This window comes from Gadus macrocephalus, chromosome 10, assembly GCF_031168955.1.
Source record: "Gadus macrocephalus chromosome 10, ASM3116895v1".
NCBI classification, from domain to species: domain Eukaryota; kingdom Metazoa; phylum Chordata; class Actinopteri; order Gadiformes; family Gadidae; genus Gadus; species Gadus macrocephalus.
The window spans coordinates 1,027,801-1,053,142 of record NC_082391.1 but is presented as its reverse complement, the minus strand read 5'-3'; the positions used below and the strand labels follow the sequence as shown (position 1 = coordinate 1,053,142).

At 49.0% G+C, this 25,342-nt stretch overlaps 1 protein-coding gene across 1 annotated transcript in view; it reads right to left on the bottom strand.

The window, feature by feature from the left end:
- abca1b (ATP-binding cassette, sub-family A (ABC1), member 1B) overlaps positions 1–25,342 on the bottom strand; it is a 36,616-nt gene extending 11,274 nt beyond the window's left edge. The window contains exons 1-25 of the mRNA XM_060063846.1: positions 25,183–25,342; positions 23,932–24,039; positions 22,702–22,795; positions 20,030–20,171; positions 19,579–19,697; positions 15,412–15,533; positions 14,309–14,512; positions 12,413–12,502; positions 8,918–9,158; positions 8,448–8,587; positions 7,664–7,780; positions 7,005–7,199; positions 5,690–5,895; positions 5,058–5,234; positions 4,289–4,511; positions 3,927–4,148; positions 3,224–3,428; positions 3,005–3,118; positions 2,380–2,554; positions 1,947–2,078; positions 1,554–1,831; positions 1,127–1,347; positions 800–875; positions 372–616; positions 47–98 (exon numbers count right to left, since the gene is read on the bottom strand). Coding sequence (XP_059919829.1) covers positions 47–98; positions 372–616; positions 800–875; positions 1,127–1,347; positions 1,554–1,831; positions 1,947–2,078; positions 2,380–2,554; positions 3,005–3,118; positions 3,224–3,428; positions 3,927–4,148; positions 4,289–4,511; positions 5,058–5,234; positions 5,690–5,895; positions 7,005–7,199; positions 7,664–7,780; positions 8,448–8,587; positions 8,918–9,158; positions 12,413–12,502; positions 14,309–14,512; positions 15,412–15,533; positions 19,579–19,697; positions 20,030–20,171; positions 22,702–22,795; positions 23,932–23,997 — 3,856 coding nt within the window. The 5' untranslated portion in view covers positions 23,998–24,039; positions 25,183–25,342. The remainder of the gene's footprint in view (positions 1–46; positions 99–371; positions 617–799; positions 876–1,126; positions 1,348–1,553; positions 1,832–1,946; positions 2,079–2,379; positions 2,555–3,004; positions 3,119–3,223; positions 3,429–3,926; positions 4,149–4,288; positions 4,512–5,057; positions 5,235–5,689; positions 5,896–7,004; positions 7,200–7,663; positions 7,781–8,447; positions 8,588–8,917; positions 9,159–12,412; positions 12,503–14,308; positions 14,513–15,411; positions 15,534–19,578; positions 19,698–20,029; positions 20,172–22,701; positions 22,796–23,931; positions 24,040–25,182) is intronic.

Sequence of the window (25,342 nt, the reverse complement as noted above, 5' to 3'; positions counted from 1 at the left end):
AGGCCACAGGGTTCAGAGGTCAGGGGTCACTTTCGGGACACCTTACCTGAGGGGACTTCAACGTCGACGCCGTTATCTTCGGCCACTTTCAGGAAAATCTACAGAACAGCGAAAGTCCTCAGTTAAAGAAAGATCAACATTGTACTCCGTTATTATGAACAAGGTCTCTCCAAGACATGCATTCATTAAATCATCCCCAGAGAATCCTTAATGAACCCATAAAACATTTAACTGTATCCAAATGAGGGAATTAAGAAAAAAAGGGCCAGGGTAGAGTTGGATGTTAAAAGCTGTTCTGAGGGATGCATCACAGGAGAGGAGAGTCATTGCCATGGTAACCCGGCTGCAAGGTCAACTTGTGACCTTCTCACCTCCTCCAGGGTGGTGTCCGACACGCCGTAGCTGGAGATGCCGAGGTCGGCGAGCCGGTGGTCCAGGTCCCTGAAGAGGGGCACGAAGGCCCCGCCCTTGGCCGCGCTGTAGGGCAGCACGTAGGTCAGCTCGTGGCCCAGGTCCTCCACCAGCCGCGCCGCCGGGACGTGGCCCAGGATCAGGCTGGAGATGTGGGCCACGTCCGGGGCGATGAAGGGGCTCATGGAGGCGGCAGGTCCGTTCTCTGGGGGGCGACCGGGGGAATCGGAGGTCAGACGATCAATCACAGGAGGTTTACGGAGCTACGCAGGCGTGTTCCCAGAGACCTGAGTCTCTGGGAACGCCCATATAACCGGATAATGTCTGCTTTTCCTCAGAAACCGTCCTGAGCAGTGCGATGGACCAACGCTGGGTGGGAGACGCTTACCGATGGTGGCCGCCTCGCTCTCGTTCTCACTGCCGAGGCCTGCATCAGAGCTACCGTCAGACACACACTCTTCCTCCTGGACGGACGGACGGAGAGAGAGAGAGAACGGAAGAGCAAAACAAGTTTAGACCGAAGAAATAAATGCATACACTTGAAATATCCAACGATACTCAAATACATCGACACACCTAAATACTGAGACAGTTATTAAACTATCAACGTTCTAAAAGTGATTATGCTACCATAACAATGGTTTGATGACATATTCTGCAGCAGTAACACCACCGTCAGCCAGCAGGGGACGCCATCGCCGCTGCAGACGCTTACCTTCTTGGTGAAGGACACGGTGCTGGAGGAATTGCGGCAGGAGGCCAGGGAGGGCTCCGGCTCCCTCTTGACCAGGGTCAGGTAGTAGCCCGTGCCCAGCTGGTTCTTCAGGAACAGCGAGGAGCCCACGCAGCACAGCTTCCCGTGGGAGATGATGGCGATGCGGTCGCCCAGGATGTCCGCCTCGTCCATGTGGTGCGTGGACAGGATGATGGTCCGGTCTGAGGGAGGGGGAGGAGGCGAGGAGCGTCAGAGAGGCCGGTCCTCACCGCTCTTCTGAACCAATTCGATTGAGCAGCATTGTGGTGAACACCGCGGCCTCGTTGGGGTGTGTGAGATCACGGACGCCGTTTCCCTCCTCAGCGGTTGGTCCCTCCCGGCCAATCCGCTGGTCCCGATGGGACCGGCGGGGAAGAGGTGCACCCACCTTGTCTGTAGTTGAGCAGCAGATCCCAGATCCCTCTGCGGGCGTAGGGGTCCACGCCGGCCGTGGGCTCGTCCAGGATGACGACCTTCGACCCCCCGACGAACGCCAGGGCCACCGACAGCTTCCTCTGCATGCCCCCCGACAGCGTGCGCGTGGGCGACGTGCGTTTGTGCGGCAGGCCCGTGTCCTTGAGGATCTGCTCGATCTCCACCTTCACCTGCTCCTCCGTCAGGCCCTTGAGCCGGCCGTAGAACCAGATGTGCTCCTCCACCGTCAGCCTGGGGGGAAGCACACGGAGGTCAGTGGAGGATGGTGGGGGGTTCCATCCGCCCCAGAGCAGAGGATTATGGGGGATCTAAACGAGGCCAGGGGGGGGAGCCTCGCGGTACTCACATGCTGAAGAGGACGTTGTGTTGCGGGCAGAAGCCCAGACTCTGTCTGATGGCGCTGAGCTCGGTCCGGATGTCTTTGCCCATGATGTAGGCCGTGCCGGAGGTCGGCGGGAACAGACCCGTCAGGATCGACCTACGGAGGAGGGAGCGTTAGCATCGGCCGCTAGCTTGGATCATTCTCGTATTCAGCTCTTCATTACATTCCAAGCACGCAAAACACTTGTGGTGAGGTCGGTGACTGGACATTATCAGTACTAGTAGTAATCCAAACAGTACTCTTTGAGTGGGTCAACCCCAAAAGCATCCACCCAAACCAAAGTGTTCATAACAAAGCTTTAAAACAAAAGAGGTTCCAGGAATAGGAGCCATGACCCCTGACCCCTCAGGGTGGCCTGCTTTGGGGCTACACCATAACCCCGTCCTCCGTCACTCACATGGTGGTGGTCTTCCCGGCGCCGTTGTGACCGAGGAAGGAGGTGATCTGGCCCTCGTAGAAGCCCAGCGAGAGGCCGTCCACCGCCAGCTTCTTGCCATGGCGGTAGACCTTCACCAGGTTCTCGATGTACACGCCGGCCTTCAGGTGGGACGGCTCCTCCTCGATGCACACCGCTACGCAGGGAGGGTCAGTGTTAGCCCCAGGGAAGGGGGGGGCACTAGGGGTCCATCTTCTATACAACGACATAATAGTCCCTACCAAAAGGCTGCGGTATCGTCGGCCATTACCATGAATCAACCACCTTAACACTTCGTATTGCAGCTTACACATTTAATCAGGAGTGCCAGGACAGTCCGTGTTGGGTGTCTGACTTCAAGCTAAAAAGTCCCCGGAAAAGGAGTTAACTAAGACACAATAAAGTTGTTGAGAGATTCTAAAAAAAACATGTTTTCATGTGTTCATCGCAGACAGTTGGCTGCTTACATTCGCTGGATTGAACAAACCACAGACAGGAAACACAAGAGTCAGCCTTCATCAGCATTGTCTCAGTGGTCCAGATCAACACTGTTAAAATAGCCTCCCTACTGCCCCCTGGTGGAGAGAAGAGGCGTGTGCAGCCTTACCACCAGCGTTTCCCCTGCAGCCCTGGGGGATGGTAGTGGTGGTGCCCATCTCCTCTCCGAACCAGTAGGACTTGGTGAACAGGAAGAACCAGGGTCTAGGAATACCGTACTGGCCTGAAGACACCGGTCAAAATGGTTATTGATTGCTCGAGGCGTTTCATGGGTTAAAGTCTTTGCAACAACCGAGAGAAACCAGGTCATCATCGGAGAGGTCCTTACCGGGGAACACCGCCTCGATGTACCAGGTCATGACCCCGTAGAGGAACGAGTCGAAGTACATGAGCACCAGGGCGGTGGTGAGGCTGAAGTCGTCCTGCTCCAGCGGGCTGGCCACCAGGTTGGACCACTGGATGCCCACCCCCTGCTCTTCAAACAGGGCGAAGTACTCGCAGCCGAAGCCAAACGCCACAGGAGACAACAGGCTCTGCACACAGACACAGACACAGACACACACACACACACACACACACACACACACACACACACACACACACACACACACACACACACACACACACACACACACACACACACACACACACACACACACACACACCATTTAAACATATCCTTTTTATCTTAACTTATTGAAGCCTATATTCAATAATTGCATTGATTCTTTGTTCATAATATTAATATACAAGCATCCGTTCCGTTTCCATTTATTTGTATGTTTATTATATAGTGATCCATTGCATTTGTATTTAGCCATCAGTTCTTTCCATCTGGGTTTATATTTATATTGACAATATAATCATCTGTTTTATTTGTCCTTTGCATTTCCCTATACCATTCTGTTCTTTACTTCCGTATGGTTTGAACACCGGAGAACACATCTAACGATTACATTTCTTTTGCAATAACAGCTCCAGAGCAACAACAACAACCACCACCACCACCACCACCACCACCACCCACTTACAGCGAACACTTTGGAGCCGAAGCCGATGTGGTCCTGCCAGGCCACGCAGAGCACGTAGGGCAGGTAGAGCGTGAAGTAGATGATGCCTCCGCAGGCCGCCGCCAGGTTGGCGCGCGCAAACACCGTGCTGATCAGGAAGCACTGCATGATGGTGACCACGGCGAACGAGCCCAGGAAGAGGAAGACCACGCCCGGGTCGCTGTAGGGCAGAAGGTTCCCCTTCTGTGGACGGAGGACAGAGTTAGAGGGTGAGTGAGTCAACGTGTGTGATGCTGCACCTCTATCAACGTTTCTTTGCCAGTCCCGATTCTAATTGAAGGCTGCCTTTGGGGGTCTCTTGGGGGGGGGGGTGCATGCAGTACCTTGAGCAGGACCACCAGCAGACCAGCGCTGACCAACAGGGGGATGAGGCTGCTGATGAACCAGCTCAGCCACAGGATGCCGTTGTCCAGCCCCATGATCCGCATGGTCTCCTTGAGGCGCGCCTCCTTCTCGTACACCACGCTCTTGATGATGATGGCCACCGAGTACATCCACGCCAGCGTCATGAAGAGGGGCATGGAGCGACTGATGACACGCAGGAAGCTGAGGAGGAGGACATGAACGGATGAATGAACGAATGAATGAATGAATGACATTGAGGGAGAGGGAGAGGGAGAGAGAGGGAATGAGAACATTCAGGACAGAGTGGGGGACAGAGAGGGAGAGGAAAATGAGACATGTATGAGTCGGAGATACCTAGAGAGAACGAGAGGCTGTGGGGGACAACATGAGTAAGAGGGAGTGAGTACGAAGGGATGAGAAAAAACAAAGATGGGGATGAGAGAGAGCTTGAGAGACAGAAGGAACACAACAGAAGGAAGTGTGTGGGATGTAGTAATGATGTTTTCGAAGCGCAGTTAAATTCTGAGAACAAGAGTTTGCGGTCTGACTAATGTGCCAGCGGAAATGAGGCTGGAAATACATATCAGCTCACAAACCCACTCTTGAAACTCTGAAACGTTGATGGGATGGGACGAGGGTCAAGGGTGTGATTCGTTTGACTTGAAACTTGTGTTTCAATAAAGTAAATAGAACCTCCTGGTTATTATTAGAGTTGATTGTCTGGGGACAGACGCTCTCTGGGCTTACATGTCGTCGACGTAGCAGGGGTAGGGCATCTGCTGGATGTACACGCCCGTCTTCTCCTTGGTGCCCGTGACCGCCCGCACAATGCTTTGCTCGATGACGTCCTGCAGGTAGGAGAAGCCACCCCACACATAGCGCATGTCCTCGAAGGGGTCGGCCCGGGGACCGGGGTCCCAGTAGCTACAGAGAGAGAGAGAGGGAGAGAGAGGTTAACGAGGGAGCTTCAGGTTACCACGAGAGAGAGAGAGAGCTTCGGGTTAATATAAGAGCGAGAGCTTTTGGTTCACGCGAGCGAGCAAGCACGCTTTACGTTAACAGGACAGAGACGGCTTCAGGTTAACATGAGAAAGAGCAGGTGCGCGAATGGAGGAGAAAGGTATGGGAAGTTTGAGTCACATGGGGGAGACATAGGAATTATAATTATGATTCGATAGAACAAGACCTACAGGGGTATAGAGACCTTTATTTTGTTCGTCTTCAGAGCAACTCATCTTTTCTCTTTACTTCTCTTTTAGGATATTAATGAATGATACATTGAATGAAGCAGCGTTGATCTGAGATACTTCCAGCAGGGTTAAATGCAGGTGTATGTGTGCCCCCTCCCCTAGTGATGGAGATATAACGAGGTTCCTCACGCGTCTTTGATCTTGTTGGTGCGCTCCACGTTGTCGATGTCCATGCGGATCTTGTAGTTGACTTTGGGCGGCAGCTCCGAGCTGTTGGTGTCGATGTCCGGGAACACAATGCCGGCCCAGAACTTCCTGTCCTCCAGCAGCACCATCGACTTGTCTATCATCTTCTCCTCCGTGTCCACCGCCTCCAGCTTGTCCAGGTTCACACACTGAAGTACACACACACACACACACACACACACACACACACACACTTACTTAAGTGTTTGTGAGAACCTCCCCGTGTCCTCACAGAACTGGGGTCCCGTAAAGCGACTTGTTTCGAGGGGTCCACAGCTTTGCGTTTCCCCCGGGGTGAGGTCTCAGGACGGGGTCACGGGGTTAACACACCATCATGGTTGATCCACAGGGCACACGCACAAAGACAATTTGATTCTGAAATATATGGCCTCTGAAGCCCTTTGAGACTTTACATTTGATTTATTAATAATAATAATTGACTAGACCTTACATTTTTCGTTCAAAGCTTGTTTTTAGGAGCTTCTGTAATTAAAACATTAATTACAAGTTTTCCATGCCAAAAATAAGCCCTTTCAGAGCCGACAGAGGGGGTAATTTCCTGTTATACCGGGTGAAGTGAAGTCATTCTAGGGTGTGTGTGTGTTTGAGTGTGATGCAAGGGTGCGTGCACATGGGTGGAGAAGAAAGAGGATGCTGAGTACGAGTTCTGGTCTAGCCAGAGAGGGTGGGATATTGTGGGATCAGTACACTGCAGTTTTCTGGGAAAGGGACTACGTGAGCGAGTGAGCGAACAAGTGAGCGAGTGAGGACAAGAGAGAACAAGAAGCGATTGAAAGGGGTTGAAAGAATGGAGCTACCGGGGGACAGAGAGAGCCAGAAGGACAAAGAAAATGGGGAAGAAAATAAAACCGCTTCATTTCTGGCCGTTTTTCTTGCACGTAGAGTAGGAGGGGGTTTCAGCAGACATTGAGCCAGGGAAGGCCTTCGAGACTGTTGTTGTGATACAGGGAATGACCTCAACTCAAAAGAGGACTGAGATTTGTACTGTGTCCACTCTGTACTAGCCAGAAATAAAAAAGGTTACAGTTGCTATGGTAAAAAGTACAGCAACTTGCTGTTCAGTGTGAGAATGCTATGCTCAGTGTTGTTGCCACCAGAAGTAAAACCATTCTCCTTGCGATACATTACATTTAGTTTACACTTTAACCCAGGCATCCGTTCTTCTCAGAGACAGGTCACTAAGGAGGACCTCGCTAGGACGCTAGGAGTAGTAACGGTTGTGTGAGGCGACCCTGACCTCCATGAAGCGAGAGATGCTCTTGATGGCGTCGTCCGTCTCGTTGAAGATGTCACGCCACGTCAGGGCGACGCCGGGCGGGCGCCTGTCGTCCGCCTTCCTGATCAGGAAGTCGGAGACGTCGGCGGCCGTCCACTGGGTGTGGGACAGGTGGTCCTGGAAGATGCTCGCGGTGACGTTGTTTCTGAGCAGAGTCTGGATGGGGGAGGGAAACAGGTTAAACGTGACGTTAACCAATCATCTTCTATCGAGGACACGCTATCCCTTTCCATAATGTCGAATGGTGACACTTCATTACAGTCATTTGAAAACGCATTTAAAAAGGCAGTTTGAACATATTCAGTGTTTCACCAGAGGGGGTGCTGCCGCTGCAGTTAGATTTAAACCTGGGGTACTCTCACAAATCAAGGCACGCGATTCCTAATCTCAAATCTGATAGCCGACTAGAATCCAATCGGGGGGGGAATGGGGACCTTGACTGCCTTGAGATATATTTCACCAATCCTGTTGCCAGAGGACCCAGACTAAAGCCCAATCCCATTTCTACCCCTTCCCCCTTCCCCTTACCCCTTCAAAACAAGGGGGGGGGGGAAGGGGAAGGGGTAAGGGGTAGAAATGGGATTGGGCCATAAAGGAGGATGGCGGGGAAGCCGTCCTACCCGTAGGAAGTTGATCTCTTTGCCGTTCTCCAGGAAGGTCCACACTTTGGGCCTCATCTCCTCCCACATGCCGCCCAGGTCCCGGAACACGCCCAGCTCCTGGAAGGTTCTGTTGACCTGCGGGGGCGAGAGGTCCGGTCAATAGGAGGGCTTCACTTGACGCCACACAACGCCCAGGTCTGTGTACTTGTACTGGCATGCCGTTATTCTAGAATGTTGTGCGGCGTTCCGATATCCATACTTCCATGAGTACACTTAAACGTCGTACACTATCTGTACTCACTAAGTGCGCTGATTATCAGAGGTCAGTGTCGTATCAAATCAAATACTCCGTGGTGCACAATCCGGCAAACCCTGCAATAAACATCCCGCTTTGAACGGGGAACTCTCTACGCCTAGCAGCTATAAAAAGCTATAAAAACTACAAAATGACTATTAATGCAGGCTATGTGGAAAATGCGCCGACGTTGGCTCAGCCTGGCTCCGCCCTCTTCCGCTACGATGGCTGCCGTTGAGTACGAAAAGTGTTCATCGATCCACACTCAGCGGTTTGGCCGTTATGAGTACACCGTCCGGGTCCTTTCAGTACACTTCTTTTCTCCCTGATATTAATTGGAACGCCCTACGACTGACTAAGTATAGTGAGTACTGACAGTATGGATGTTGGAACACAGCACAGGTCATGAAGTACCGATACATGGTCGCCTGGAGGGGTTCAAACCTTCCCATACTGAGTGTCTCTATGCAGGCCTATATCAACCGCTCTCGGTGGGGGCCAAGGTACCTCGTGGATGATCTTCTGTGTGGCGGGGGTGTGGGGGGTGTACAGGATCTTGCCCATCAGCAGGGGTTTGATGGCCTGCCACATCATCCGGGACATGGGGTTGGAGTCCATGCTCCTCATCAGGTTGTTACAGAAGGGAGCTGGGGGGCGAGACACGGGTGCATGATGGGATAACAGCGAGCGAGATATTTGGAGAAAAATCAAGATAAAAAAACGACACTGAATGCAGAAGAACTGGAATATTGTCAACAAGGGCTAGGTAGGAATTAAACCAATGTTTACCGGTATATTACATTATAGGTGACAACATGTCAACATCAGACACACTTTATGCATGACAAGTCAAGCACGAACCCCTTAAAGTGATCCCCTCAGCTTTGCCACAGGAGAACCTTCCCTTTGAAACACGATGTAACGGCGACCCGTCTTGCTGCGGACCAGCCGCCATCGGTCGGCCCGGTGAGACTCACTGGAGGTGTTGTCGTATGCCGCCGCCAGGTCCTCCTCCGTGGTGTTGTGGTTCCCGAACAGCGCCTTGTAGTTGCTGTCCTCGTACCAGTTGAGGGACTTGATCTGCAGCCCGCCCCCCTCTGGGTGGCCGCACACGATCCGGGACACGGCCTGGTACATGGCGCTGGGCGACGACGTGGCGTTGTGCGTCAGGAAGATGATCTCGCTGCGCAGGTCCTTCCAGCTCTTCATGCTGGCCAGCTGGGGGAGGACGAAGAGGAGGAAGAGGAGGGTGGGAGAGGGAGGGATCGGCTACTGGTCAGATTCTGCTTTGTTTTGGTTCTAGTAAGTTTGTTCAATAGTCGTGAATCAAGTTTTATTTAATATACTAGCTTATGACTTTATGTTATATATTTTTTGATTTGTACATTGAAGGAACAAATAGACACGACCCAATGACAAATGCAACGTTTTGTCAATTACACCATAGAATATACACCAAAACAAACCTTTCACCGGTTAAAGAAAAGTTCACATAAGGATAAAGTTACTAGATCAACCATTTGATAACCAGCGGTGGGCATTGATGATACAAATATATGAACCCCTTTGTTTGGGAAAATGAATTCCCCCTTTGAGGTAAATACGCCTGCATATCTCTACTTCCTCATAGTGCCTGATGTACAATTTGGCAGTTCAGTGGATCCCGTGGCTCCAGACCCGTCTGACGACATCAGCAAACTCCCCCCAACCGCTTCCATCTAGCCGCGCACGCTATCGTAGCGCACACATTCATAAGGCTACTGGGTTGTGGTGTTGTGTGTTTGTAGATGCTCCCCTGTGCAGTTTTGAAAGGCAAAGGAATTTAAAAGTGTGACGTTCCAAAGATTTATGATGTAGTTGTGTTCAAAGGAAAGTTGTGACCGTCACACCACGGTTTAAAACGAAACGGCAATGAAATGGAATATGAAACAATGAACCAGCAGCCTTACATGTCTGGTTAACTTAGAACTAGAATGTTCTTGGCTAGATTTAGTGGCCCTCCACTCTTGACCCCAACATGAAGAACGCTTGTAATCTTTCCAGGACAGCCACCGACCAACAGACAAGCTGAACGCTACATGTTTGTTGTTCATTCACCTCCTGGAGCTAGCCAACGGGGCTAGCACCAGTGCTGTTCTGGCTCAGCGTAAACCGCCGGCTAGCTTGTTTAGAAAGCCTGTGCTCTTTGTTCAGCTGTGCCCAGCGGTACATCTCTCCCAGTAAATAAAGGAGGGGTCCTCAAAGAGGACACATGAGAGACTCCGTGTCTTTACACGCCGTGCCAGGCAGACAGAGCGGGCCTTTTCCGTCCTCGCCCGACCGCGTCTCACGGTGTACATCACTAACCTCCACCAATCAACAGGCGCCCTTCTTCTCCCGACCCCCGACATGCCAGCGGTTCGTTGGCCGCTGGAGGCTAGCGAACAGCCAACGACTTTGATGAATGAAGCGCTGATGGCTACAGAACAGCAGTACAACAGGCTTCTAAGAAGCTGCTGTAAATTCAGACAGAGTTCCTAGAGAACGGTGCGTTTGAATGCCAGGGGTAAGCTTCTGACCCATCGGCTGCAGTTCCAGAAGCCAGAACTCGTTGGATTGAGGGAGAACAGAAACCCCTGACCAAGCCTTCATCAGCTTCAGAAAGGGTTCAGCAGGATTGCACCGATAGCATGTGTTCAACATAAATAGAGTCATCTAGTGCAAATCATCAAGGGGTGTTTTTGTTTCTACATACTCAACTTTCATACAGAAGTGATGACCAAGAAATTAAAGCGGTCAGAGGTCACCCTCCATCTGGAGTTTTTTGCCATCACAAGGGGAGAATGACCGTTGGAACCGGCATCAGTGAAGGCTATCTGCCCGCTTGTTGCTAGCTCGAGAAAAGGTAATGGTTCTAGAACGGAAACCGTCTCAAAAAAGTAGAAGCAGCTAGCATGTGGCCGTGTTAAAAGAATTATATCTGTACCTCTTCTGGGATTCGTTCTCATTGCTGTGGCTGCTTTGACACCTGAATTTCCCTCTAGGATTTAATAAAGGTATATATTAACCTAACTGTGATACATTGAGGCTAGGGTTAGGGATTGATGAGGAAGGACCAGAGACGTCTCTGGTCCTTCCTCATCAATCTGAAGTTGCAGTTCAATCTGGACTTCAGAGTCATAGCCAGCGTTTCTTCCTCATTTTGCAAACCCGCACCCGCCCGTACCCGAGAATTACATTCCGCACCCGACCAGTCCCGCTATAAACTGATACCGACGCCCGACCGGCACCCGAGGAAAATTAGACACATTGGATGGAACGCCAGGGAATTACACTATCTGGTGTTTGGCGTGGTGCTTTAGATTGCTGTGCAAACAAATCACATCGTCCACTGTGGACGGTTTTAGTTGACTCCTCCGCTCCGTCTCCAGCCCCGGAGAAGTCTCTCTCGCAATCGCAAAACCCGCGACCGACCCGTGCTGTTCAGGCGTCCGACCCGTGCAGGACTCTGGCCGAGATGACCCCCACTACGAGTCTTTACTTGTTGGGGAAGTACCAGAGACGTCCCGAGGACCCGACGCTGTCTTTAATTCATAATATCATCCGGAGGCGCACACAGCTTTTGGCCTTGATATTATATAGTGTATTATATTATATAGATACCTATATATGTAAGGAATAATCACCGAGAGGCCGGGCAATAAACAGTTTGATATGCCCGGCTCGTGGACGGCTTACCGCCCGAGACGAAGTCGAGGGCGGTAACCTTCCGCGAGCCGGGCATATCAAACTGTTTATTGCCCTGCCTTGAGGTGATTATTCAGTTTATTCTACTTCGCGCCGGCCAACATAATAAAACAATTAAAATACTTTAATAATTAGCCTTTTTCTTATTCGTATTGCATGCTTATTAAATGTATACTCTGTTTAAGTTCATCTCCCTCGAAAAGTAGTTCCCTTTAGAACTACGGTGAATAACGTTAGCTCAGCTGTAGGTAACTCGTTTCTATAGCAACCACACTAGGCTGGATCTGATCACTAGTTTAATAACGTAGTTGCTACATTCGTATCAAGTCAGCTTTAATGACGATCGATCAAACATGCACTCCTTGGTTTATTTTTACAATGGACCTCATGTTGGAAATGTATGTGATAGAAAACGATACAAGCGGCGTATTGATCTACTGTGCTCAGTCAGCAGCAAGTAGAACCGACAAGTCAGCGGGCAATATGCCGGATTAATGCACCCCTCCCAGCCAATCAGAATCGAGCATTCTTAAATGAAGTAGAATAATACATAATATTATGTTATTTAGATACAGAGCTCCGGGAGGGACGTATTCCTTTAAGCAAGGGAATTGGAGTTACTGACATTGAACGTCCATCCAATAACGAGAACAACCAGCAGACTCGCTGTCAAAAGGAGGCCCATTGCCCGTTCCACAGCCTCTCGGGCTCCTGTTCGTCACGGGGGTGATCGGAGTTGGGCCTACCTCCACTGCTAGGGATCCCATGCTTTCCAGGAGGCTGTTGGTCGCCGCGACAACCTGTCGGACGGCCATGGGGTCCGATTTAACGTCCCGCTGTAAACAACCGCAGAAAAGAGAAAAGGGAAAGAAATGTTTTTAGGGGGTCAGCCAACGTCAAAAACATGTATTTTACAATATTCACAAATGGCTGATCTCACAATCTACGCGTGTCTTATGTTGGAATAATGCATTTAAAATGTCCTTGTGGAAACACAAAAGACATGTGCAACGCTGCTGTCACCTTAAGAACTCTCTAGTAATCTCTGTCAATCACTCTTATGTTGATTTAAACTTTGATACCATTTAAATTTAGTAGGGGCAATAATAAAGATAACAGTGATAACCTAGCGACCTCAGGACCTTGACCTTTACCATATAGCAGTAAAAGTGATGCAAAATGAAACTGGATCAGGAATGACCATTAAAGAAACATGCCGAGTTAGATCACATGGCGCTAGAAACACGCTCTCCTGAGCTGGAAGCCACACAAAGGCTCACCAGGGACAGAATGGAAGGAGGCGTTAGAACCATTATTCTCCCGGCATATATTTTCCTAGCAGTACACCGGCTTAAGTTCTAATGGTCGAAAGTGTCTGGACCGGTTTACTTTACGGACGGCTGTAACTCGCTCCAGCAGGGGGAGAAAGGGGGAGGGATACAGAGAAAGGGAGTCAGAGAGAGACAGAGAGAGGCACATAAGGAGGTGACGGGGTTCTGCGAGTGGAGAGAGAAACACTATAATTTCTCTGAAGTATGGAGACAAAGGGTAGGGCCTCCCCGGTTGGGACGGCGACGTGCAACAGCGATCAAACATGCCCCGGGGCTAGTGAAGCTGGGAGCAGGAAGCTCTGACACAGCTACATGTCGTAGCATGCCCCCGCCCGTCTGCAGCCCTTGCCCGATTCCTCACACACAAACAGCCTGGCCTGGCCTGGCCTGACCTCACACACACACACACACACACACACACACACACATTGGTTAAAGATAACAATAAAAGTTACGCTATATGAATACAACAATGTTTATGATCAGTAGCAACTGTAACTTCTACGACTGAACACTTTGGTTCAGCCTTAAGGGACGTTTAACGGTAAACCTCATAGAGCTCTGAACTGGACTGGGAGAGTACAACCCATTTTGATACATGTCAAATCCCTTAGATGGTCAACGCCAGAGCCCAAGATAAGAGTTAGAGATAACGAAGAAGTTTATCGATTTAAGGTCCCAGGTCAGATAAAAAAAGCCAACAAGGGGTCGAACTTCATCCAAAATTAATTAAAAACAGATTAGGCCACTAAGAGGTCCTTCTTTCAAATACTATAGAAATAAGAGATACTATGCAAACTAACCAGGGCTGACTGATGTAGCCAACCACTCCAGTCCAGGTAGCTTGTATCAACTAACAGACTCATATTGTATCAAGAGCAGAAGTCCGCAAATGCAAATGGCTCCGAATGCGTTCCTTGTCCCCGACAGTGACCCTTTCCATCCCATTGTATTGATGTCGGGTCGTGATATGCGACACGGGACGGGCGTTTGTACCCCCTACTAAACGAGTCCCACCTTGCGGTGAAAGCGAGGTGCCCTACAGAGTGGACCGTCATGTGACCTGTGTGAGTTCACTACGGGGTCAAACTTTTTTAGCTTATACAACAAGGAGGTCCTCGGGTCTTCCAGCTCCAACCTCTTAACGAACTTTAGGCAAACCTCCACCCACGTGACACGGCTAAATCATATCCGCTTATAACTCCAGTCCCTGTTATGACTTTGGTACCAAAGGACGTTTCTTTGCGCGGCCATTCTTATTGATCCCCATTCCGGCAGCTTCTAAATTCCGACCCCGAGCACAGAACTTACGCGGAGGAGCTTCAGGAGGTCCAGGCTGCCCACGAAGCGCTCCTCGATCACGTCCAGCCACTTGGCGGGGGTTCTGCAGACCATCTCCTGGATCCTCGCCGCCAACCGGGGGTCGGCGAGGACCACGAAGTCCTCCAGGTCGTGCTCGTCGCCGCTCTTGCGACACAGGCTCTTCAGGTGCACCCCGTAGCCCTTGAGCAGGACCTGGGGGATGGAGAGCCGAAGACGGAGGGAAGGGCGGAGAAGAGATTAGACGGACGGTTCCAAGAGTTTCCTGCGAACGTGAGTTCCGGGCGGGGCGTCGATAAGGGAATGTGATGATGCGATCGTTATGGTGCATCGTTAAAAAGTGCATTCGAGAGGACATGATGGTGTCACGTAGAGATGGATATTAACGGGAGAACAGCAGGTGAAATGGTAAGACAACCAAATGGCCTCTGACGATCCTGGTGACTATAGCTGGGCGTGGGACTCAGGCTCCACTGCAAAGAGTCGTCGGTCATATTCCCAACCACAATCATTTTCACACATCTCAAACCAACTCCAATAAGTCGGACAACCTGTAGAAACATGCGTCCTTCACTGTATTTCAAGAAGACTGTTGTTAGCAACCGTGCGCCTCTGTCTGTGTGTTTCCTTCTGCCTCCTATTATTTATTCATGATGATTGGTTTGGCGTTTCATCGACGTACGAGTTCATACGGTTTGGGAATACCGTCACAGGAAATGTAGTATCTTATAATATCGTCTCTCACAGTCTTCCGATGACCATGTCGCAATGTGTGAAACAGCTTTCTGCGAAGTAAGGTGTGCTGTGTCGTCTAGTACGCACTTATTTCATGTCGTATTTAGCTATAGTACCTAGTTACGTAGCATCTTATCCTCGCTATCTTTGTTGTATACGGGGAATGGTTTAACCTTGCGATTGTTAGTGCTTTGCACTTGGTTCTATGAACATCCTTATTGTACCGACAACCGATATATTATTTTCCTTTCTTATGACAAATGTACTTATTGTAAGTCGCTTTGGATAAATGCGTCTGCCAATTGCCCTTAATGTAAATGTAAAAGAAATGAGGGGATGAGTCACTGCTGGCTGTTTACCCGCTCCAGGTTGACGTGGGCTTCCAGTATCCCCTGAGTGGCCTCCTCTCCAAGAGACAGTTTCTGGACCAGGAACGGGGACAGGGTGTTGTTGTCATGAAGGAAGTCCTTCACCTTGAAGCCTGGTGGACGGAGGGGAGAACAACCGAACACTTCAGCTCAACTCTCGACTGTGGAGTTTAAAGGACAGACGTACCTGGGGAGGTTAGCACAGAGAGAAACCCAATGCATGGTCACATGTGCAGTCCTTATATTCCCATTGTGTTCCCGGCGTATTTACTTTCTCAGAAATCCAAACCATAGCTTGTGGGGCTCATTTCTAAAGGAGGCGCAAGTGCCCACTTGTTTGGTTAGCACAGACCAATGTTCATGCTCGGGTGTGCATGAAACCGGGTTATACGACATCCCTGTGCTCGTAGAACGATCCCTTCTGGGAGGCACGCTGCATGTTTTGGCAAGCAGGGCAGGGGCAAGACTAGAAGGAGCGACCCCCCCAATGAGAATCTATACCAACACAGCTGGCTGTGCCCTCAACTCATAGAGTTTTGAGTTTCCTGATAATCCCGCCAGCTATATTTGATCCAAATCGGAGGTAGGTCAGATAGGTAGGCAAGGTAGAGAACATTGATTTCAATGTTAAAAGTGCCCCATCTCATGGTCTTAATGTAATGAAGGAATAGTACAGCATTGTGATATAACACACACACACACACACACACACACACACACACACACACACACACACACACACACACACACACACACACACACACACACACACACACACACCATTCATTAAATGGGGAAAAATACATTGCAAGTCTAGATTTGTATAGACAATTCCGTTCAACCACAAACTAATCACTGACGTTGAAGGTGCTTTTAAACAAATTGTCAGCCCACGAACCTATTTGCTGGCAAACTTAGAATGAAACTGAATGAATGAATGTCAATGCCTTCCTTTGACCCTGGAGTCAGAAGAAGAGGCCCCGTACAAGATACAAGTAACAACCTGCTGGCCCGTGAGCACACCGTCTGGTAAAGAAGGAACAGTAAGAAAAGGAGAAGAGAGCTACTTCCTTTCGATGTCATGTTTGTGGGACCACTTCTGTTTTGGGGTCCTGGGTGAAGTGCCAGACCAAGGGACCCTGTCCCCAGGCTACCATTCTGAGCATTTTCGCAAGGGCCCCTATTTTATCCAGCAGCCAACCCAGAGGACTGTAACAATTGGTAGGCCGATTTAACCATCTTACATCTGGGGGAACTTTCCCACATTGCCCATCCCAACTTTTTCAAACAGGAAGCCATTGGGCCTGGAGCAAGCGTCCAAGGAATCAGTCAAATTCTTTTAATGAAAACATAGCTGAAGTACGTTGGTATGAACCATTAGGCCAACTAAAAGGGGTGTGTGTGAGAGTGAGTGAGAGTGAGAGTGAGAGTGAGAGAGAGAGAGAGAGTGGTTAACAGACAAAGGGCACTCAGGTAGACTCCTTCTTTGGTCTCTAAATCACCAGCAGGCTATCAGTCTCACAGCTCATTGGTAGTGTTTGTGAGTGCGTCTCTGTGTGTCCGGGGGCAAGAGAGGAACTCCACAATGGAAAGGACACACACACACACACACACACACACACACACACACACACACACACACACACACACACACACACACACACACACACACACACACACACACACACACACACACACACACACACACACACACACACACGAGAAGTGAATGTGGTGGAGGGGAGGAGGTAATAATACTCGTTCCCTTAAAAGACGCCTGCAGCCTTCAAGCGTCAAGCTGCCCTTGGGCAATTGAGGTAAATTGGCCCCACACACCCCACTGGGCTACAACGGCTGGCTGAAGCGGCAGCGACAGGTCATTAGCAGCTCGGATCCGCCAGTGATTTACGTCCCACTGTGGACCCCCTACCCGGCGGGCTGAAGGGCCCAGTCGCGCCGCGCTACGGCGGCCCGATGTCAGCAGACTTGATCCACGCTAACAGCGGCGCGAGGGCAAAGCCCCTCCAGGGGGACGGAGGCAGGGGATTAAGATCAGCTGAGGGGACGGCCGAACACGCCGCAGCAAACCAGCTCTGAGACGCACACCTCCGTCGCCTCGAGACCCCCCCCTAGCCGGAAGGAACTGGTGTAAGCCAGGCAGCGCTACACTTGTACGCTCACGGATAGTTCGCCTGAGGTGAGTGTTCCACTAAAGATCTATCCAAGTGCTACTATTGTAATGTACCCCTTTTTTAACATCATGACAATTGTACCATTTGTAATAGTAATAAACTAAGGGAATTAATTCATTCATTATCAGAATTGTTTTACAAATGCATATTTGTAAATATGCATTCATACTTTTTTTTTTCTGTCTTTTATAATTAGTTGTAAACTTGATCAAATGTTTTGGGAAAAAAGGTTAATGCTTCAAACTAATTAATCTGCTTGGGTTCACGGCGGGCGCGCTGGGTTCAACGTCTGGCGGCGGTGGCGGTGATGGGGGCATGACCGCTCGGCGCGCGCGCGCACGCGAGCGCGCCGACAATCTGTCCAGCTGCAGCGCAGCCATGCAGGGCCGCCCAGCGGGGCGCGGCTGGAGCGTTGTTCTCAAACCCAGTGACACCCAGCGGGGGGGGGCAGAGCCCTCCGCAACCCGCCGGAGAGAAGAACAACACTGGGCTGGAGGCTCCAGGAAAACGCCAGGGCTGAAAAACGTGCGCACTTCTTTTCTGCGGCGGCTTTTGGTGTTGCCCGTCTCCTTCCCCGTCCCCTCTCCTCCCCTGCCCGTGACGGGGGCTCCTGTAGGCTGGAGGTGTGAAGCGCCGGGGACCGTAAAGCTGGGAGGCGTCGGGTGATGACGCTGGCTGACTTTCATGTGGAGCCTCCCAAGCAGTTGGAGACCAATCGCAACATAAGGTTCACCGAGCGGAACATGCCTGGACACAAGTCGAACCAACTCCAGAAGACTATCCATTCATGAATGCATTCCCAATTGCTCATGACTCTTACAAAAGCCTCAGAGGGAAATTAGGGTTTTCAAATAATGGAGTTCAATAAATCCCTTTGAGTGAATCAACTGCAACTGCATATCTGGTTTGCCATCGGAGGATTGTGTATTGTCAAAGTGCAACGTTGAACTGAACTCATATATCAGCTTGACCGGGCTGAACGGTAGATAATTAAATAAGACAGTAGGTTGCACCATCATCAACCTCTTGAAATTTCCACGTGGCTTTCACGTGTCATTTCAGGACAATTAAAAATATTAGTAATTGAAATTGGTTGGAATTCCTCCTGATATGGTCACGAAGGAGGAATGCATCCAGGAGTAATGAATACATGATTGGAGGGAGAGAAAAAACACCCAAGAGACTCTCTGTCAGCAACGCTCTCTCACAACACAACCATGTCAAGGCCAACATTCCATTAAGGTAATATTAACCACCTGAAACATCTTGATAACTAAATAATCTATTCAGGGGTTAAACAAGTTCAATAACCAACACAAAACCACACCTCCACTGTAAAAACGACACACTGATTCTCCTAGTTATGAGTGGAACTAACACCAATAAAAACCTTATCCAGAACTACTGTTATCCGACAAACACCATCTTCAAATCTGGATCCTAACTCCCACCAGCTATACCAGCAGAAAGTCTCAACCAACTTCCCACGTCAAGAGCCCACCGGACGACCTGTAGAGACACGACAACGGGACGCGCTGCAAGTTGTGGGTGCCGACAAGCCTTTTTTCCTTCCAATCAGAAAAGACGGTGCTGCTACCGGCGAGCAACGGTACTGCCAAGGATTTCAAAGGTGAAACATAATTCAAGAAATTGGATCGCATAGTTTGGAAATTAACGAGCTACAACTCAACACAGCCACCCTCCCTCCCCCTTCTCCTCTCCCCCTCCTCCTGAATATCTCCATTTAGATCATTACTGGGAAGACGGAGGGAAAAAAGGCTAGACAAGTTGGGACCAGCAGCCCCCCGCAACAAGAAACACAACTTAAAGCTGACATAGGCTTCTCCAAGCTCCTTCAAAGTAAGCTCAAGAGTAGTGGAAATATTTGCATATTATGAAGGATATAAATGACGTTGGAGGGGACTGTGAGGACCTCGCCCCGTCTCCATTCGGGCTGCCCATCTACCTGGTGTAGTAGCTTGCAGAGTCTGTAGGGCCTTGGCCAGCTCCTTGAAGCCGTCCAGGTTCTTGTCATTCTGGCTGTACAGCAGAATCTTCTTGGAGTCGGAGAACAGCCTGGAAATTCTGTTGAGAAGACATCCAAAGCTGAGGTTAAAATGTGGCCTTCTAGAAGCCTTGCTGCCTTAAATATACCCTGCAAAAGCATGCATGACCATGCAACACAGATTTCCAATGGTACAATATTTCTCAATTTCATGAACAAAGTGGACCCATTAATCTATTGATTAATGAATTCAATCTACTAACCCCTGAACTGCCACTAAATGTAACTTCTTACCCAACTCATTTATTTTACCCATACGATGAAATGAAATGAAAAATGACTGGGATAACCTCAATATCTCTCCAACCCTAATGATGCCCTCAAGGCCCAGAACCGGACCGAGCCGACTCACATGGAGTCGTTGAAGTTGCCCACCACCCCTGGAGACTCCCCGGGCGTGGGGTGCCGGAAGCAGGGGTTGTTGGCGTTGCAAATGATTCCCTGCATCCATGGTAGTATCCCTGCTGAGGGCATGGCCTTGTTGGGAAAGTGACCTGGAAGCAGTAGAACAGTTAAAATGACCTGGAAAACCGACGTGGAAAAGACCAGAACCAGTGTCTCTGGAATTGTGAAAATGTAAATTTGTTTGTTATAGTTTTGCGTAAAGGGTCCAACGACAAATTACAATTTACTCTAGTCATCTCTAGTTCGTTGTTAGCAACAAGGTGTCGAATAAGGTTACATGACTGAACAAACCGTTATTACCAATAAAAGTTAATCACAACAGAGTCGCTTTGTTAAGCATCATTATAAAATGACTTCCCCCCTTAGCTGGCAAACCTTTATCAATGTGGTGCATACATTCACGATAACCTCTGTTGCAGCGGAACAGTACATGACTGAGAATGGCAGACGATAGCACTGAAGATCTCGCTCCCCTTCCCCTCAATCCAATACAGACACATTTCACATCCCCTTTTTATTGGGTAATGTTATTCCGTGTAGCAGCTATGGCGTTGCTGCTGGGCCCTGCCTGAAACCCCATAATGGGTTCTACTCTGCGTTACCAACGAGTTGCTCCCAAGAGGTCCACCTGGCTGGACGCGGGCCGATAGCCTAGCATATGTCCCCTAGCATACGTAGTCTAGCCTGCATCCGAGTCTCGACCCTAGTATCGTAGTAAGGGGGTTTCACTTCTGCCTTTTGTGCGCGTGTGCACACGCGTGTGAGTGAGCGTGTGTGTGGGGCGAGGGGGTATGGATTGCTCAACTAGTAGGGAACCTTTGCCCCAACAAACATCTCCTCTCCCAGCACAGCAACTTCCGAACAGGCTATCAGCAGCCCTGTCCGGACCGCCAACCAGCTCAGCGCTGAGCAGAGGAGTGATAAGATAGTGTTGCATACGTACGGGGGCGCGTACGGCCCCCGGCTGCTCCAGCTCGATCAATGGGAAGGTTTATGACATAATAGGGTCCCACACTAGGATGAACTGCTTTAGGCTGGATTGTTTATGACAACGTTTTCTACCTCCCTTGGGCTGAAGTAGGGAGGGGGTTGCCGTTGATTAAGTGCAGAGAATTCAGAGAAATACAACTTTTTGGAAAACTGTGTTGTGATGGCGTCCTTCCGTCCACCGCCCGTTATCTTTGGTCGCGTGGCCTGGATCAGACCTTTTGTTAACGCGCTGCATGTGTGCGTATGGTCTGCGTGTGAGTCTCTCTGGGCGTGTTGGGCACATAAGGAGACCCGTTGCGACATGTCCGTGGCCCACGCGCTCTATGAATCACCGCAGAGCAGAAGTATTGTCTGTCAAAGCGATGGTCTCTCACTCACTCACACACACACACATGCTCTCACTCCAAAAACAGGGAAACTTCCAAAAACTGACAAAAACGACCATTTCATGGCCGAGATTATGGTCGCTCACTTAACATTTTTAGAACATGACCCGACTAACCAAAAATGACCCCATGGCATGGGGCCATTGGGGGAAAACCAAGATAACATCATGACAATCATTACAAAAACCAAAAACAGTACATAATAATTCGAGACTAGGTTATCTTAATGTTTAAGATGAAAAACATTATAGGTAAGCCCCTAGTCCCAGTGAAAATGTGTCGGGAAAGCAACAGCAAAGTCAATTTAAATGAATAGGAAAAGTTCAAAGTCAAACCAGGCCATCCCCCCTGCTAGTTGTAGCACGTTACTGATCAGGGCTAGAAGGGCCGATCTCTCACTCTAGATGACGATACGGGTTTATATAAAGAGTTCCTGGCCCTGCCTGGGTACTCTTTGACCTGGACTACATGCTACTTACACATCCCTGATAATGAGATTGCAATGAGCCATAAAGGCCTCTGATAAAATCCAGAATTACCAATAAAACCATAACTGGCACAAATGATATTTCTCAGGTGTAAGAATTGATAGGCTCTTAGAATCGCTTGGCCAAGCGTTGAACCCAACCCCGTCCAATCACAAAGTTCGATCTCCTAAACTATGATCCCACTCTCGTACGCCACTACCTACTCTCCACAAACCTCTGTTTCCTCAGTTTGTGTAGCGGTGTAAGGGTTACAGATATTACAGCGTCAGCAACATACATCTGATAAAAAACGACATTATCTTGCAGAGCTGGACTTTCTCCAGGGCATTGATTAGCTCAACAGCAGGAAAGAAACAAATCAATCCTTCCATGGTGTGGTAGAAGTCAGCGGTAAGGGTGAAAGGGTAGGATGTTTTGGCGAATGTGGTCAGACGTAATGGTGGAAGGGGTCAGATGTGATAAACGGGGGTAGATGTCAGAAGAAGTAATGGTGAATGCCACAAGGCTGCCAATAATCTGATGGTGCCGTTCACCTCTCAACTAAAACAGCTGCTTCATTTGAAAGTCAATGGGCTAGCCACCCAAGCATCACAATAGACGTCTTTCATTGTGATGCATACGCGAGCTTAAGTGTCCTAACGCAGAGTGTATGCTAATAGTGCGTTTGTATGTGCGTGGTCAGGAAGGAGTTTGCGCGCGAGGGATAAAAGTCCATGCAATGGCTGACGGCCATCTCATCCCGTGCGTGGACTCACATTCATTCTGCTCGTACGGAGGATAGTTGATTCTGACGGCGATTAAGATGAAGAAGACTAGCAGCGGCCATATCACTTCGATCAGCAGCTGGAGCTGAAAGACAAGAAGGGAGAGAGGACGGTATTAAAGGATGCACGCTGTGTTACAAACACACCAACAGGTTGAGATGCGCTTAGCAAAGCATCCCCCGTGTATTCATTTCCTCCTGCGTGTGTTCAGATTCAGCCTTCAATCCTGGGGGAAACTGTATTGTTATGTTGCAAATGTCGGTCATTCCTTTGCTTTGCGTCATTAAAATGGTTAATTTTATTGTTTTTTCTATTCAAAATGGTGTTGTGTTGCGTGTGCTGTCCAAAACTCGTTTGGCACGGGTGTATCATTTAGTGGGGTGAATTTGCATTTGAGTGAAAACCAAAAAGATCCATCTTTCGAACAGATCTTTTGAGAGCCCTCTCCTCGCCCCCCCCACCCCTGGAACGCTGATCCTTTTATCAGCGCGTCTTCATTCATAATGTATGGCCGTGGTGGGAATCGATGCCAACAGCCCAGAATTCACAATAACCACGGCAACATGGCTGCCTAAGGATCCATACCCCACACCCTCCCCCACCACAGGCGTCGGACACATTGCTGATCAAGCTGATCAAGCATTCATGAAGTAAATCTTTCTCTATCTCAGAAGACAATCTGTAGGCAACGTTGTTGCTGTAACCTTTGGCCTTCAGTGATTGGTTTATAAAAACTCTTTGTCGTGTGACCCTAAAGGTATACTCAGGTGTACACTACACGTGTAAATATGTGGCGTAAATAAATCGAATTAATTTAAAACAACCCATTAATGTGGACGAAACTTAGAGAGCCTAAATTAAGTCAAATGTTTGTATTTATGCACAAATATTTACACACGCAGCTGACTAATAACACGTATCCAAAAACAGCCAAGATCAACAGCCTGGATAGTCAAAGCAACCCCAACACTTTAACATGACTGCACATCCCCATTAAAAAAATCCCCATTAATTCATAAGCATTCAACTTATTGAATAAACTAAAATAATAGTTTTTAAAGAGTTAGGTATAAACAGAACCACTTCAGAAGTCTTCATCTATTGTTGGAGATGTCAACCAGTCTGTTAGCAAAGTAATATACGAACAACAATATTATCTACTGAAGAGACAAAACAAAAAGCAGATAAATAACGACACATTTGTGCACATTATACACTCACGGTTTGTCTTCTTCTGTAGGTGAAGTTCTTCCAGAGAAGCAAGCCCAGCTGAGTAAGGACGGACATTTCTGCCCCTCGGACAGACTTCCACTCCGCGGCGGTTCTCAACTGGAAATGACAGGAGGACACGACGCGAGCCGCGGGTAAAAGGTTGAGTGCAACAGACAGAGTACAGATCAAAGGTACTGCGGTCAAGGGTCAGAGCCGACGACAACACTATATTTCTTCTCGAGCGCGACCGCGCTCCCCGTCTCAAACGAGATCTTGTGTGCGTGTGTTAGAGGTGTTGCAGAAGCTATCACACAAAGGTCCATAAGAGCAACACTTTGGTCTGCGGTCTACCGATGCAGAGGTGTATTTGAGGGGGGTCGGTTATATACCGTGAAACGGTGTGAAAAGGGGGTAATAGGAAAGGAGAGTGGGGGGGGGGGGGGTCCATTGTTTTCCTGAAAAACGCCCCCACTCCCCTCGCACACCCATTCTACCGTTTTAAACGAGTTTAGAGGTAATGATTGCATTTACTTGCCTTATCATGCGTGTTTCTTTTATCACTGAATCAAAGACCAGACACACCGTAGTAGGGATTAAGTTGCAGCGATGTAGTCTACACTAGGCTACTTATTAAAGATGTGCAGCATGAAGTTGGTGCGGCATGAATGCTGATGACAAACAGTTGCCTCTGCATTTTAGTTATAAAAGTACGGATGTGATGATTCTACTTTAAATCCAAGGAAAACACACATGCGCGCGCCCTAGTGGCTTATAATAAAACACATGTGCCTTGAATAGGCTACTTCACTGTTCTACGCACGCCTTTTGGAACGCAGGTATCCGTAAGGAAACATCAGACATTAAAGTGCTGTTCCCAGGGGTTTAGTCTGGAAAATGTTTGTGTAAACCCATGTAAACATTCAATACTTACAGCTCCAGGCTTATTTTGGTTTGTTGGTTGATTTCACGTGAATCATAAAACGTCCTTGGATTTATGGATATGAGATTTAATCATAGTTTAATCATAGCGTTTGATAATGAATGAAAAAACACGACTATATCCCCGATGCCTCACAAAAGTGAAGTGGTGTTTCCATGTTTGCAACAACATGCATTCCGAGTAATACAATTAGCCATTTTAGTCTGGGCTACTACTGCGCATAATTCTACGGAGGTGACTAGACGTTTAACAAAGATACTAATACGAAAAACAACAACATTGTACAACTTAACTTAAAAAACCCATCAGGTGGGCCATACCTTTTCTTTTGTCGGCGGATCTTCCTCAATCCCTGCGTTGTTAAATCCTCAGTGTTGGCCAGTGGTTATCATCCAGTGGTGGAGAACAAGCTCTCGCAACGTCGGGCAGGCAACTGTTGTACGATCAGGGCTTTTATATTGGTTAAGATTTTTACCTACA